The 16376-nt window shown below is 34.9% G+C and overlaps 1 protein-coding gene and 1 long non-coding RNA gene across 5 annotated transcripts in view; one reads left to right on the top strand and one right to left on the bottom strand.

Annotated features, from left to right (window-relative positions):
• LOC120420435 (beta-glucuronidase) overlaps nt 1-16376 on the top strand; it is a 44198-nt gene that overhangs the window by 10593 nt on the left and 17229 nt on the right. The window contains exons 1-2 of one of the 4 annotated variants that reach the window (XM_039583458.2): nt 13129-13175; nt 13253-13407. The exons of 2 other annotated variants lie outside the window; for them this stretch is intronic. In XM_039583458.2, the coding sequence (XP_039439392.1) occupies nt 13144-13175; nt 13253-13407 (187 nt within the window). In that variant the 5' untranslated portion in view covers nt 13129-13143. Of the gene's footprint in view, nt 1-2068; nt 2234-13128; nt 13176-13252; nt 13408-16376 lie in introns of those variants that run through there. One more of the 4 variants, XM_039583459.2, reaches the window with a different exon arrangement.
• LOC128092873 (uncharacterized) lies at nt 9070-9690 on the bottom strand. The gene is made up of 2 exons (XR_008212060.1): nt 9371-9690; nt 9070-9308 (listed from the first exon to the last, which is right to left on the bottom strand). It is a non-coding gene; the product is annotated as an uncharacterized LOC128092873 (long non-coding RNA).

The following is a 16376-nucleotide window of genomic DNA, read 5'->3' on the forward strand; positions in this document are numbered from 1 at the left end:
CCCAGAAGGGTCATTTTTTCATTTAGAACTAAATTTTTCATTTTAAAATTTCGTGTTTTTTCTAACTTTGCAGGATTATTTTTTAGAGTGTAACAATGTTCAACAAAATTGTAGAGCAGACAATTACAAAAATTTTGATATATAGACATAAGGGGTTTGCTTGTAAACATCACGAGTTATCGCGATTTTACGAAAAAAAGTTTTGAAAAAGTTGGTCGTCATCGATAATGGCCATTCATGGTCACCCGCGACAGACACGGACGACGAAACAAAGAGAAACGCAAAAAGTAACTTTTTCAAAACTTTTTTTCGTAAAATCGCGATAACTCGTGATGTTTATAAGCAAACCCCTTATGTCTATATATCAATTTTTTGTAATTGTCTGCTCTACAACTTTGTTGAACATTGTTACACTCTAAAAAATAACCCTGCAAAGTTAGAAAAAACACGAAATTTTAAAATGAAAAATTTTGTTCTAAATGAAAAAATGACCCTTCTGGGACAATGTAGATTCGAAAAGTACATTAAATTTCCCACAAAATGACATGTTCCAAAATTTTTTACATTAGAGTAACGGAAACTGGGAGAATTTTTAAAACTTTTTTAGTGTTTTTTTCGATGAAAAATACGTTTATTCGGAATTCTGAGTACGCCATCAAATCGGGCGTCTAATTTTACACAAAAGTCCCTTTGACACCAAATTTCTATCTCATCACCGTTTCAGGCTGCAAATTATTGAAAAACACCTCTTTTTTCACATGTTCAAAAATGGAAGGGGTCGTACCGCCCCTCCGTCACGAGATATCAAAAAACGGACCTCGGATTCGTGATCAGGGACAAAAGTTACCCCTTAGGACAAAGTTTCACGCAGATCGAAGAGGGGTCGGGGCAACTTTTCCCGATTTCGTGTGAGTTGGTAGAGAATTACCCAATTATAAACTCACCTTAGTTTTTTTTTTTCAGCAAGCTGGACTGCGATGTCAATGATGATTATGTGAAGGTTTTATTGATTTTATTCTACTTCAAGGCTCTTCAAGTTTTCCATTGAAAAAGGTCAGGGCCGATTTTGCTCAACTACAATTGGTGCAAACTTATCATTTTATGCAGCCTGTCAGAGCTTGCGCACCGTATTTCAAGCTATCTGGCCAATATTAACAGCACTCCAAATTATAGGCCACAGCTTACTGATGACGCTGCAGCTGATGCAACACGTCCGTTATCAAAGTGGGAAAAGATTTATCAATCGATATCGATCCAGAGTGTGGTGGGCTTTGCGCGGTATCACAGTTTAGCAATCTCAGGCCAAACTCCTAAGTACATCAGTATGTATGAGTTCTGAACAAAGACACTCAAAGCCGATGCGCGTGAGGCTACAAAAAACGCCGATAGATAAGAATTTCAAGTATTTCTCGAGACTCCGGGGTCTACCAATGTAGGTGCTTGCCGAACGCGCCACCACCGTCGACATCGTTATCAACCAGACCAGTCAGGGGTTCTGAGGGGTAATTTTCCTTATATTTTTTGTTTTTTGTAACTATTTTTAAAATTATGTATTTTTTTCTTTCAAATAATTAATTAATAAATAAACTTTAAAATATTCAAAATTTTTGATGTTCTCACAGAAAAACAGTTTAAGAACCTCTGCCCTAACTGCTCCCAAAGTTTTGTCACCGCCACGGTTAGGTCAACGTCGCCGTTGAACCCTTCCCGCGGGGTGCATCCAACTCAGCACGTGGCTTAGTGTAATCTCAGTCCCTCAGAGCTCTGACCCAGTTTAAGCCATGAACAGTGAACGCAGTTCGATTCCCCGCCTGGAACACGGCGGAGGACAGCACCCATTACAGGCGTACTCAAGTCGCTTACACTACGCCGCTCGCGTAGTTGTGCTCTGATAACAAACTTCAAGTCGAGGTGACTTTCGTGTTTGCACGATAGATAAAAAATACACCTGTGTACGGCCGTTCTAATCGCCGCTCGTTCGACCATCGTTCCCGATCATCATCGGCAGTTGTTGGCTAGTACGGCGTCGCGACGCGTTGGTTTTTTCTTTTCGAGGAGAAAGCTGGTGTCTACCGCGAGGTGATCCTGAACGTCGCGATGATCGCCGAGATGGAGACGACGCGGCTGCTGGAACAGCAACAGAAGCAGCAACGAAATCGGCGGAGACGGTACGAGAAACTCCGCGAGATTCGTCACAACCACAACATGAGACTGCTGGTGTCGCTGCTGATCGGTAAGGGAGTCCGAGACTGTAATTAAAAGTGCATTGCTTGGAGCCACGTGGCTGAGAATTTGTTCTAACGTGAATGCGGCAATTACAGCAGTTTAGTGTGTTCAAGATCGGGCAAGGAGTTCTACTCTGCTCCCAACGAATACAACCAAAATCACGGAGCGTATGATGGTGTGTTGTTCGAACACTTAGTGCTCAAACTCAACCCAATTACGAGTCATCTCTGCGATACGGCTTTACGCAGTAGGCCTGGCCGCTTTAACGCTTGTGATGTTTCAATGCATTCTAAGGCAATGGCGCACTACAAATGTTAATAAATGACAAGAAGAGTGCTAGGCGTCATCTAACCTAAGGCACTCTCCAGGATCCCTTCGAAAAATTGGCTGTGCTAGGGTCTGATTAGATTAGATTAGATTAGATTTGGTTCACCCATACAAATCTCCATAATAGGTAGGCAGCTTTCCATACAAAAATGGTACGTATATATTCGAACATCTGTAAAGGAACACTTTTAAAGGAAGTGGCGAATGACCTCTCTAGGTTAAAGTTGCGTGAATAAAATAAACAACAACTTTTAAAGGAATTTTCCGATCAATTCGGTGTCTTTGGCAAAATTGTAGGTATTGATGAGGACTGTTCAGAAAAAGTAGTTGAAGGAAAAAAAATCTTATCGATTTATTATTAATTTTTTTTTACAAAAACACAATTTCCCATAATTGATATTTCTGATTTTTTTTTGTTTTAAGGGACAATAACCCACAATTTTTGAGCCATAGAGAAGTATGGTCAAAAAAATTGCCGCCAATTTAGGATTTTTTGAAAAAAATGGTAATTTCAGAGAAAATAAAATTTATGTCATATTTTTTTTATGTTAATTTTTTTTATATTAATATTTTAGCTTAATATTTCTGTTTTAAAATTAAATATTTTTTACTGCAAGTATTTGAAAACTTTGAGTTGTGATTTCATGAAATAATGTTTTAATTGAAAAAGCACGAGAAGATAGATCATTAAGCAAAAAATAATGATTATATATTTTTTCACAAGCGGAAACTTGTTAAAATTGTTCTGGGAAAAGTTATTTGCCGTGAAAAACATAATTTTTGCATTTTTTTTTATTTCAGCTTTATCTGGCAATGTTTATACTCACACTCATTTGGTTCATTAAAGTTGCTTTTCAATACAATTTGGTTGCAAAATATTAATAAGAAGCAGGATCAGAATATTTTCGATAAATTTCAAAATTTCCCGGGAAATTGGATGAAAATTTCCCGTTTCCATGGAATTTTGTATCCCCGGGATATTGGATGCTCTAGAGAAACCTTGTTTGGCAAACCTGAAATTGGACTAACATTCTTAAAATTTGGGATATGTTTTATTTAGAGCGAACAAGTTTTAATAATTTATTTTTTTGCTTTGCAAAAGTTGGAATCAAATTCAAAACTTTTTGGAGAAATTTTTGTTTTTATGATTAAAATATTTTTTCTTTAAGCAAATCTGAACAATCATACATAAAGCATAAACAATGATGGGACCAGGGATGCCACATGATTTTTTAAAATGTCTGTGAAAAAGTCTGTGTATGTCTGTGTCTTTGTCTAAAATTCAAATAAATCAATTTACAGTCATAGAAATAACTCAAAAATTGTGTTTTTAAGCATTAAGCAAATAAGTTTCGATTGATATTTTAACAAAATAACAATTTAATAAAGTTTTTAAAAAGTCTGTGTACCTCAAAAAATGTCTGACACGAGCTCAAATGTCTGTGAAACACAGACAAATCTGTGTATCTGGCATCCCTGGATGGGACCATCCACAAACCACGTGGACACTTTTTTGTATTACTTGGGCAAATAACAGGGACCAAAATGTGCCCTTGGTTGCCCAGTAATAGATGGTAAAATACTATAAAATCATACCAAAGTCTTGTCATGCAAAGTATTTGGTTATCCCGAATTAGAGAAATTTCAACGATTTTAGCGCAAAATTAATTAATTTGTCAACATTGGTCATAATTTTCCCATTCAGAGGAATTTGATAAAACACTATAATACCAAAAGAATACCAAAATGTGGTGTTCGAACATTGGCAAAATCTGCAATTTTGCGATATCAAAACAAAACCTTAAATTGGTATGATACCACACTTCGCTCTTGCATAATCCTTGAGACAAATTTTAAATGGTCCAGAAATACAAAAATTTGGTATTGATACCAGAGAAAGGTATTATTAAGCATTTCCCTTGTTATTTACCCATGCTCGGGATGTTACGAAATAAAAGTTTCAGATGATATTGGAAAAAATTGGAAAAAAAAATATGAGAAACCTGAAACAAAATTAAAAAGCGGTTGTTTTTTTTAACACGCAAAGTATATACGCAAATAGGCAAAAAATCATGTAAAACATGCCTAAAGTTATCAATAAAAAACAAAAAATCGGCAGGTATATGCAACGTTATTATGGTTTCGTTTGAGAAACCTGCCAAAAGTGTATGGAATTTCGTAATTTTTGTTTTCATGGAATAAACATACTTTTTGCCAAGTTATTTAAAAACGTGGGTTTAATTGAAAACCTAGATGTATGGATAACAAAAGATCGGAAATGTAACATAGGTTGACTTGTGAATTGTGAACCGGTTCGAATGCCGGCGGATTTTCCGACGACGTAATTCCGGGTTGGTACGAAAATCCAACGAAAAATCTATTATATCGATACAAAGACCCCCAAAACGGTGTTAAAATGTTTATTTAGCAATTCTATGGTCATATATTGACATTTAGATAAATTGAAAGTTTGCAAAATTAAGTTTAGATAAGTTTCATATAAAATTTCCAGAGTTATACAAACTTTTAAACCAAGTATTTAGTAAACTTAATATTCAATCCAAATTATTTTTTCAATCAGTCAAGGATGCCTATTTGGAGTTGGGAGACGGGATTTATGGTGATTTGTTATCAAATAACTTTATTTATGTTAATTTTTCGAAAGGTGTACAAACTTTGGTTGCACCCTTTTTGATTTCTGTAATAGTATTTGTTATATAACTTTTTATAGAAATCATCTTTTCATGAGCTTTTTGTAGCAAAATGTTTGGCATGAGTTTCTGAACAAAACGTCATACTAGGTTTCAGTAAAATTTTAAATTGTTCACATGTTTCATCACAAAATGTGTATAGTGCCCAAGGGTGTAAATACTTTTTTTACATACTGTATAACAATTCTTAAATGAATAATTGCATAAAGAAAATTAAGTAAAATTTTTTCAGGTAAAAAACTATCAGTTTTGTCGATTTTCGAAACCATTTTAAATAAAAATCATTGCTTCGCTCCATTTCAACCGATTTTAGCTGTCTTTAGAAGTAAACAAAAGTGTGTAGTTGGCCTCTTAAGAAAAAATATTAAGGGGTTCGAAAAATCTAGCTTAAAATATGAAAAAAGTCTTATGAAAACTTCAATTTTTTTTTTCGTTTTGACCAAAGATAAAATATATCGGATTCCTCGGGAAATTTCACGGAACATACTCAAAAATTGGTGAGGTTCATTAACAGGGTCCCGAGATATGAATTTTTGGAAATAATAACTGGGTTTTTCAAAGCGTCGCGCGCACGAACGAGAAAACGACGATAACGGAAAACACATTTTTGCCTTCCTCGCCTTACTGAGGAAAGGCTATAAAATCACTCGAAAAATGAACTTCTTAATAGGAGCTAGACCCACCTTCACGTATACATATCGACTCAGATTAAAAAACTGAACAAATATCTGTGTGTTTGTTTCGATGTGGATGTGTGCACGGAAATATTCTCACTCAATTATCTCAGCACTGGATGAACCGATTTGGACCGTTTTCCAACGAGCCCACAACATCGATGATCTGATAACCCGAAGGCTTCACATCCTGTGGTGTGTTAAGTAAAGATTTTTCACTAAAATTGCGATAGCTTTGAAATTTTAGCGATGACCTATACATTTTTAGATACCAAAAGTTTCTTCCTTCAATAACGACAATTTGAGTGCCCAAACATGTGTAGGCCGGTAAGTTACATACGACCTTTTCAAATGTTAGGCTAGATTTTTGAAACACTTAACAATTTTTCTTTAAAAAAAGCGAAAAACCTTTTGTTTGCGTATAAGACAGATAAAATCGGTTGAAATTGCACAGATTTCACTTCTCTCTGATACTATTCTGCGCATGCAATCAACATATTTTTTAAACTTCGAAAATAATACCATCAAAAATTTAGTTTTTTTCAACTGAAATTGATCTATTAAATCGTAAACATTTCTGTCTGTACCAGAAATGGCTTCAGAAACCATATCAGCAATCTTAGTTGTGTTTATCCAGCCTGTTTTTTTGCAGACTACAAACAGTTACATTGTATTAATTATTGAGAAATGTTGCTACAAATGACTGGAGGGGACCTCCCCTAACGCTAATCCACTCAATAAAGTCAAAATTTTAATCAAATAAACACGCACTGCTCGGAACCCCGTCAACGGTCAGTATGTATAGTCGTCTTAACGAATATCGGCAATGTTTGTCCAACCAATAAAGGTTTCCGCGAGGCTCATTCGCGCCGTTGCGGCCCACTGGCGGGTGATAATGTTGTAAACATTCCCCCCACAGACCGGGCGTTCGTCACCAGGCTAATGCCATCCGATGTTGATGCTGCTTTGCGTGTATGCTAAGTAGAAAGGTGGTGCGGTTGTGGGGTGAGTAACTCATTCACTCTGGGGTTCGATCGGTGATAGGGTGGCACAGTGGAATCGTCTGATGGAAGAATAGAAAATGTTATACTATGAGGTTGTATGAGAAACAATAGAGTTGTCCAAATTTCATAAGCACAGCAATTTTTCAGTTCCTTTTAGGTCCAAAACAACTTCCCAAGATTTTTAAACGATTGGTTGAGTCCCCACTTTGTGCAAAGCGATTTAATTTTATAAGGAAATTTGTATGGAAATAATCATTTTTTTTAATCCAGCGCGAAACGCTATACTAAAACCGGATTCATGCCTCGGTTTTGCACTGTCCCGGTTTTGATTCGTTCAGCTGCCTCGGTTAAGGGGTTATATATATGTAAATCGGCAAAAATGTCAGAGGTTGGTTTGAGCACACACATAAACTTTTTTCAAAATTTGTTTTCAGGGCATTAAAAAATACATTTCCATCTATTAACAATTTGAAGACATTTGGTTGTATCTTTGCCGAGATATAGCTATTTGAAGTAAGCAGTTTCAAAAAACGGGTGCCACGATATCTCAACATTGCTTCGACCAAATCGGCTCAAAATTTTGGTGAAAACTCGTTAAACCGGTCCCGTGTGCATGACGGAGGCCGATTTTCAAAAAGATTGTTAAAAAAAAGATAAAAATATTTATCTGTTTTTCATATAAAAAATCGCCAGTTTTTGTTTTTGTATTTTTTGAAAATTCAAAATTTTGAAATCGGGCTTCGTCATGCACACGGGACATATCTTGGGAGTCTTCACCCAAAATTTCAGCCAATTTGGTCCGTCCCATCTCGAGATATCGTGGCACCCGTAAATCAACTTGGTGTTCAGAGAAAAACGCTCTAAAAGTTTGACAGCTCGCTTTGCGCATGGCAAAATTCTGAGCTTAAATCGTCTCTAACTCAGTTAAATCATGAAATATCTTCATGAAACTTTCAGGATTAATTGAAAATCATCTTTTAAGTTGATTTGATAAAATTTCTGTAATATGAAATTTTGTGATTTTCTACATGTATGTAACCCCTTAAGCACGGTCCAGTGCTTAACTGAAGCACAGAGCTTATGGGATTTTGGCTATATGGGAGACATTGGCTTTAATCGTATGAAAAATCACGCAAACATCAAAAAATATAGTGTTTTGGAATCGGGATGATGTCAGCTATCCATTAAGATTATAACTTCATGAAAATTTTCACAAAAATACGTATTTTTCCTGTATTTTGAAAACGCAATGTTTCTCGAAAAAATATTAAAAATTATTGTTATTGCAATATGGGTTTCAAATGATTGGATTTTTTTTTTCACACATTTCGAATGTAAAATCATGTCTTTAGAAAACACTCAAAATTTTCAAAAAAACTACGTTTTTTTGAAAAAAAAAAATACTCAAAATTTCAGTTTTTACAATAAAAAAATCAAAATCAAACCATCCACATTAACGACTCCCGGGTCTTTTGTGGTCTCTATTGCAAGTTTCTGCTCGAACCTAGAAGTCCAAAGGCTTGAATGGGGAGAGCACCCAAACCTCTTTTTACTCCAAGGAACCTTCCACCCCACCCAAGTAACCATCCAGCACTAAAACATGGTCACTGTCCAGCACTGAAAGCGCATTTACAGCTGTGAGTAAAAGCTGAGAAGCTTTGAAAACAGCACTAACAGCTACTTCAGTGCTGAATAATGACCGAGTTTGGACTTTACTCGGCTGTTTTAGTGCTGGCCCCTACTGTTGTTGTCCACCCCTGCAGAAAATGTCAAAAAAATGAGAGACAAAAATATTGCTCTCCCTCCTCCTTCTGCACGCTCCTCTCCATTCTATTTTGGTATTGCTTTTGTTTCTGCTTTATCGACTCAGCTGACCGTGACGGAAATTCTATTTTTAGTTGGTAGATGTGATGTCACATGTTGGAAATTGCTGCCGTAGATTGATGATTCCTGCGCCCGTGCCACCACGCCTAAATTAGAGGTGTAGCTTTCAATTAAACTTTTGCAGCATTGGATCAATCGAGCTATCAATATTGGCTGTAAATGAATGACGATTCACCACTTCGGAAGAGTTTTACTTCTGATTTTACTTCATTTTTCTTTGTATAAATAAAAAAAACATAAACAGTAAATTTTACTATCATTTATTACACTACAATAGATACGATTCGATCGTCACTACCGTGGTCACTACATCCCAATCCTGTGCTGGGTCCCAGGAACTCCACGAACGTTACACACCTGAAATCGGCTTTGCAAATCCGGAATCTCCAGCCTTGAAATCGCACCATTCCTGTTTGGCCTATAAATTCGTGAACTACGGAATGGCCGCAGTAAGAGCTGGAACATCTTTTAGCACCCATTTCCTGAAAGAATTCATTGAATTGTTATGCTCAAATAATCGAAATTAAGACAGTTTTATACTTACGAGAATGAAGCAAGTCCGCTTGCACTTTTCGCTCTGTTTATTTTTTATACCATGAGGAAGCGAGACACAAACATCTTGTTTTTTTTATATTCTCACACTCTCTCTTTCACTCTTCTCTCATAATGATAAAAGAGTTGCCAGTTTGGTGAAATACAGCTTGGCAGTGTTGCTAGTGGTGGCACTAAACCAGCAATTAGTCAGCATTGCATAGTGCAGTTGAATACGTGCAGATTTGCACTAGCAACTGCTGTTTTGTGACTGATTAGCAATGGAATGCCAAACTACTGCTGATTTATGACTTTTTTTAGTGCTGGATGGTTACTTGGGCAGTGTTTGAACTGGCGACCTTTGGATTGCGAGTCCAACCGCCGCCAGCGATTCCACCGGAGTAGGCTTGCGTTTTTACAATATGGGTATCAAATGATCGAGATTTTTTCATACATTTCGAATGTAATAACAACATTTTTTGAAAATACTGAAATCTGCACATAACTACGTATTTTCGAAAAAAATACTCAAAATTTCAGTTTTAACAATATGAGTATCAAACGATCAGGATTTTTTCATACATTTTGAATGTAATAGCAACATTTTTTGAAAATACTCAAAATTTTCACAAAACTACGTATTTTCGAAAAAAAAATACTCAAAATTTCAGTTTTCACAATATACATTTCGATTGTTATAATAACATTTTTGGAAATACTCAAAATTTTCACAAAACTACTCACAAATGTTTGAAAAAACCCGATCGTTTGATACCCATATTGTAAAAACTGATTTTTTTAAATATTTTTTCGAAATACGTAGTTTTGTGAAATTTTTTAATATTTTCAAAAAAGTTGTTATTACATTCGAAATGTATGAAAAAATCCCGATCGTTTGATACCCACATTGTAAAAACGGAAACTTTGAGAACTTTTTCGAAATTACGTAGTTTTGTGATTTTTTTTAGTATTTTCAAAAAATGTTGTTATTTCATTCGAAATGTAAGAATTTTTGTATTGTAAATTGTAAAAACGGAAATTTTGAGTACTTTTCCGAAAATACGTAGTTTTGTGAAAATTTTGAGTATTTTCAAAAAATGTTGTTATTACATTCGAAATGTATGAAAAAATCCTGATCGTTTGATACCCTTATTGTAAAATTTGAAATTTTGTGTATTTTTTTCGAAAATACGTAGTTTTGTGAAATTTTTTAGCATTTCCAAAAAATGTTGTTATTACATTCGAAATTTATAAAAAAAATCTAGATCATTTGATACCCATATTGCAATAACAATATATTTTTGGTTTCTCTAGAGCAGCTATTCTCAACCTTCTTCTACGCCGGTACCCCCTGCCATGTAAATCAAGTAGGCCCGGTACCCCCGTTGAGAATCGCTGCTCTAGAGAAAAAAAAACAGCATTTTCAAAATACAGGAAACATACGTATTTTTGTAAAAAAAAAAATCATGAAATTATAATTTTAATGGATAGCAGACATCATCCCGATTCCAAAACACTATATTTTTTTGATGTTTGCATGATTTTTCATACGATTATAGCCAATGTAATTTAAATCATTTTCAACGTATTTAAATTTGTTTGAAAATATTTTCAATTCCACTAAATTTTCGATTTACGTGACCGCAAAAAGTTTTTTTACATTTTTTTAAATTTTTCTTCTTATTTCGGCCAAGCTTCGACTAAAAATAAAAATTATCCCTCAAGTTTTTTTTTAAAGGTCCAATAAACCAAATTTTCAGTTTTTGCTTTTTGGATGTTTTTTAATACCCCTGACTCAAGGCGATTTCAAAAACACCCAAAAAGCAAAAACTGGAAATTTGTTTTATTGGACCTTTTTAAAAAAAAACTCCAGATTTTTTTTAAAGATTCAAAAAGACACTCGAAAAAATTTCAGGCGAATTTTTGGATGTAACTTTTTTGCGAAATTTTGGTAAGGCCATTGAGCAATTCCAGCTCAAATCAGGAATTTTTCTGGTTCTTTTGTACCTGACCCTCTCCGATTTCAATGAAACTTTTTAGATATTGTGACGTGAATACAAAGAGACGAGTTTGTTTGTATTCACTTGGTATTCACAGTAATGCATTCTGCTAAAACGCTCAACCAAACCACAATTTTTAGATATGTTATCCTAGGCCTATATAAGCAATTTTTGTGTATATGGAGCTAGTTGCACTCGATAATGGCATTTGAGAAGGGCGTAAGTTATTTAAATATTTTTGTATTTTTTGTAATTAAATATTGCTGTATCTCGAAGCCATCGTATCAAAACGTGGTCATTCACTAAAACAGTTTTTTTACAAAGTGATCTAAACGTCAAAATTTTCAAAAACCGATAGTAAAATCGATTCCCCAGACAATTTTACATAAAACTTTTACATTTATTTACATAAAACATTTTACATGCACAGTAAAATTTACTGAATTCTGCACAACTGAAATTTTCAGTGAGCGAAAATTCACTAAAATTTCAGCAAAGTTTGACAGCATCATAAAAATTTAAACTGTAATTCAGCGAAAAACTTACTGAGAATATTCACTAAAAACGAACTTCAGAATTTGATGTGTAGGAATTGGTTATGTGGAGTAGCCAACCTTGGTGAGTTGTAACAACCGTTTGCATTGTTATTTGAATTCTTTGTGTGTGAGTGTTTTTTTCTATCGAGTTAGGCCGTTGCAAATATTTTTCAAAGTTTATGTCGCCCCCCCCCCTCCTTCATAATTGGTCCGAAAAATCAGAGGGCAAAAAAATATTTTTCAAAGAAATATCAAAATTTCAATGGAAATAGAAGTCTAATCAACTGAGAACAATCTCAAATGCATTTTTCTGCATTGATAATCATATTTAACATGTTTGGACTCGTTCAAAAATATTTTGAACTTTAATGAAATTACAATGAACAGCACCGCAAAAACTTTTTTTTTTTCGCAAAAATAAAATTTTCGTCAGTATTTAGAAATTTTGGAAATCAATGATTGCAAACAATTGGACAGGTGTATGATGCATTTTAAAACTCTTTTTGCATTCAAATGTTGGTACCGTGGCCTGTAATTTCAATTTTTAGCTTTTTTTATTTTTGTTCAATCCCATCTTCGCAATACAGGGGTCGGCGCGTTTTGACAAAAAATGGCTGATCTCATCAAATCAGTAATGTGGCTTCTTCATCCGCTTATCTTCCTTCTCCGATGGTGACTTCCTTGTTCAGTCCAGTTCACCCGTTTTATTTAAACTATGTAAAGCAATAATCAGCATTCTATTGAAAAAAAAAGTTTTAATTTATGTTTTTGGCGTCCGCCAAACAATTTCAACAATTCCACATCAAGTCACGCATAGACATCGAATCAATAATACTCTTAACTGGATTTTATTTCCTTTAAATTACATTTTTTTAAAGTATTTTTCTTCTATTTTTACATCAAATTTTACCCACTTTTAATCCCTCCAACAATCCACCATGCGACTCCACCGCAGCTGCTTCTCCCCCAGTACAGGCTTCAAACGTAAACCGCCACACACATTTTTTCCAATACACAGCCGGCATTCTAAGGCCTCCCCCTCTCTTGCTCGATAGATTTCCATCGACTGATGGTAAACCACTCAGCCAGTCACCCATCTTAGTAGTCAGTTTCAGTTCTAGTCAGTCACTCGCGGCGCGCGGTAGAATTATGCTACCAATCGCAGCAGTCGTTGCACCAAGTCAACTTGAGAGGATTTCGCGCGTTCAACAGCATCGACGGCCACGTGGAGTACCTGCTGGAGGTCGACCATGCTGCCGTTGTTCAAGTTCAGGGCACTCAAGTTAGCAAGTCGATTCTGTCAACTTAGCATAGTTCCTCTTCGGATTAGAACAACTTTTTGGTACCAACCGAGTGCAGTGTGTTATTGATTTGTAGGTCGTCGCGCGGACCAAAGATTGCGGTTGCGGTCCACGTGGTTGGTCGGCGCGGAATTAGGCGGCTGGTGATGAAGCCATTAGCCGCCGTCTGGGGAATGGTTCGCCGGCGGCCACGCAGGATGGCCGCACTTTCAGGTGTGTAGGATTGGGGTATGACCCCACTTTTTTTGGGCGGGGACGAAACACTTTAAGGTGCAAGGTCAAGCGTTAAGGTGCGTGAGGCAAAGCAAACATAATGTGACGAAACATTAAAATTTAATGTGATTACATGGGTTTTGCTGTGAATTGTGGTGATAAAAATGTGTGACACGAAGAGGAGGGGCCCTTGACAGGTTGGAAGAGGGAGGGCGAGAGGAGTTTGCCCTTATCAGTGAAATTGTATCGAACAGTTGATTCTAGGGAAATGTAGCGTAGTGGGAAAAAAGGGATGACGCAGTGTGAATCAGTGAAGGAAGTTTCACCCCTCGATTAAACACAATGTTTGATGAATGATGTCTGGCTGCGTGTTTGTTTTGGGGCGAAGGTGTTAAAAAGAATATGATTTGAGTGCATAAGTGATCCTAAATAATTGGAAATTCACCCTCTACTGACGATAAACGTTTTTTCCTTCTTTAATTTTTGTTTTCTAATATTGAAGATGAGCAACTAGTAATGTTTTTGCAAATAATCATTCCTCCATCCATGGTTTGATATCATACCAAACATATTTCGTAAAAAAAGAGTAAAATTTCGTGACGTTGCAACGCCGAAATATGTCATTTGAATTTTTTGTTTAAGGCCAAAGAAATATTTTAAAATCTGTATCTCGGGAAGGGCTTTTCAGATCTATTTTGGTGTCTTTAGCAAAGTTGTAGGTTATGATGAGGGCAATTCAAAAAAAAATAGTGGCATACTAAAAAAATACCATGTTTAATTAGTTTTTCACATAAGAGCAGTTCTCTAGGATTTCGGTCATTCGATTTTTTTTTTGTATTTTTTAATCCGACTGAAACTTTTTTGGTGCCTTCGGTATGCCCAAAGAAGCCATTTTATATCATTAGTTTGTCCATATAATTTTCCATACAAATTTCGCAGCTGTCCATACAAAAATGATATATGAAAATTCAAAAATCTGTATCTTTTGAAGGAATTTTTTGATCGATTTAGTGTCTTGGGCAAAGTTGTAGGTATGGATACGGACTACACTGGAAAAAAATGATACACGGTAAAAAAATTTTGGTGATTTTTTTATTTAACTTTTTATCACTAAAATTTAATTTGCAAAAAAACACTATTTTTTTTATATGTTTTAAAGGACATAAAATGCCAACTTTTCAGACATTTTCAGGTTGTGCAAAAAATCATTGATCGAGTTATGAATTTTTTAATCAATACTGATTTTTTCAAAAAAATCGAAATATTGGTCGCAAAATTTTTTCAACTTCATTTTTTGATGTAAAATCAAATTTGCAATCAAAAAGTAATTTAGTAAAATTTTGATAAAGTGCACCGTTTTCAAGTTAAATCCATATTGAGGTGACTTTTTTGAAAATAGTCGCAGTTTTTCATTTTTTTAAATTAGTGCACATGTTTGCACACTTTTGAAATAAATATTTTTGAAAAGCTGAGAAAATTCTCTATATTTTGCTTCTTCGGACTTTGTTGATACGACCATTATTTGCTGAGATATTGCAATGCAAATGTTTAAAAAACATGAAAATTGATGTTTTCTAAGTCTCACCCAAACAGCCCACCATTTTTTAATGTCGATATCTCAGCAACTAATGGTCCGATTTTCAATGTTAATATATGAAACATTTGTGAAATTTTCCGATCTTTTAGAAAACAATACTTTCAAAATTTTCAAATCAAGACTAACATTTTAAAAGAGCGTAATATTGAATGTTTGGCCCTTTTAAAATGTTAGTCTTGATTTGAAAATTTTAAAAATATTGTTTTCGAAAAGATCGGAAAATTTCACAAATGTTTCATATATTAACATTGAAAATCGGACCATTAGTTGCTGAGATATCGACATTAAAAAATGGTGGGCTGTTTGGGTGAGGTTTAGAAAACATCAATTTTCCTGTTTTTAAACCTTTGCATTGCAATATCTCAGCAACTAAAGGTCGTATCAACAAAGTCCGAAGAAGCAAAATATAGAAAAATTTTTCACCTTTTCAAAAATATTTATTTCAAAAGTGTGCAAACATGTGCACTAATTTTAAAAAATTAAAAACTGCGACTATTTTCAAGTCACCTCAATATGGATTTAACTTGAAAACGGTGCACTTAATCAAAATTTCAGTAAAGTACTTTTTGATTGCAAATTTGATTTTACATCGAAAAATGAAGTTGAAAAATTTTTGCGACCAAAATTTCGATTTTTTGAAAAAATCAGTATTGATTCAAAAATTCATAACTCGGTCAATGATTTTTTGCACAACCTGAAAATTTCTGAAAAGTTGGCATTTTATGTCCTTTAAAACATATCAAAAAAAATTAAAAATAGTGTTTTTTTGCAAATCAAATTTTAGGGATAAAAAATTAAATAAAAAAATCACCAATTTTTTTTTACCGTGTATCAATTTTTCCAGTGTAGTCCGTATCCATACCTACAACTTTGCCCAAGACACTAAATCGATCAAAAAATTCCTTCAAAAGATACAGATTTTTGAATTTTCATGTATCATTTTTGTATGGACAGCTGCGAAATTTGTATGGAAAATTATATGGACAAACTAATGATGCAAAATTACTTCTTTGGGCATACCGAAGGCACCAAAAAAGTTTCAGTCGGATTAAAGCATGAGCATGAGCATGAGCATGAGAGACCACCCATGGTTGTCCTTCTCCGTTACTGAACAGAACCGTAATATCCTATCAACACAACCGGTCATACGCTTCAACGATCAAATAATGTTTCCCTTATCAACAGCATGCATGAATGCGCTGAAAAGATAAAACATCACGATCATCAAAACTAGAGCCGTTGCTAATAGGAAACAGTCATTTTCCACCAACGGCGCCCGCCATGTCAGTTTGTAGATCTCGAGGGAACGGGACGGGAATGTTAGTTAGCACAGGCTGCTACCAAGGGTGGGTTCTATACGATATCCACACCC

Source organism: Culex pipiens, chromosome 2 (assembly GCF_016801865.2).
Source record: "Culex pipiens pallens isolate TS chromosome 2, TS_CPP_V2, whole genome shotgun sequence".
NCBI classification, from domain to species: Eukaryota; Metazoa; Arthropoda; class Insecta; order Diptera; family Culicidae; genus Culex; species Culex pipiens.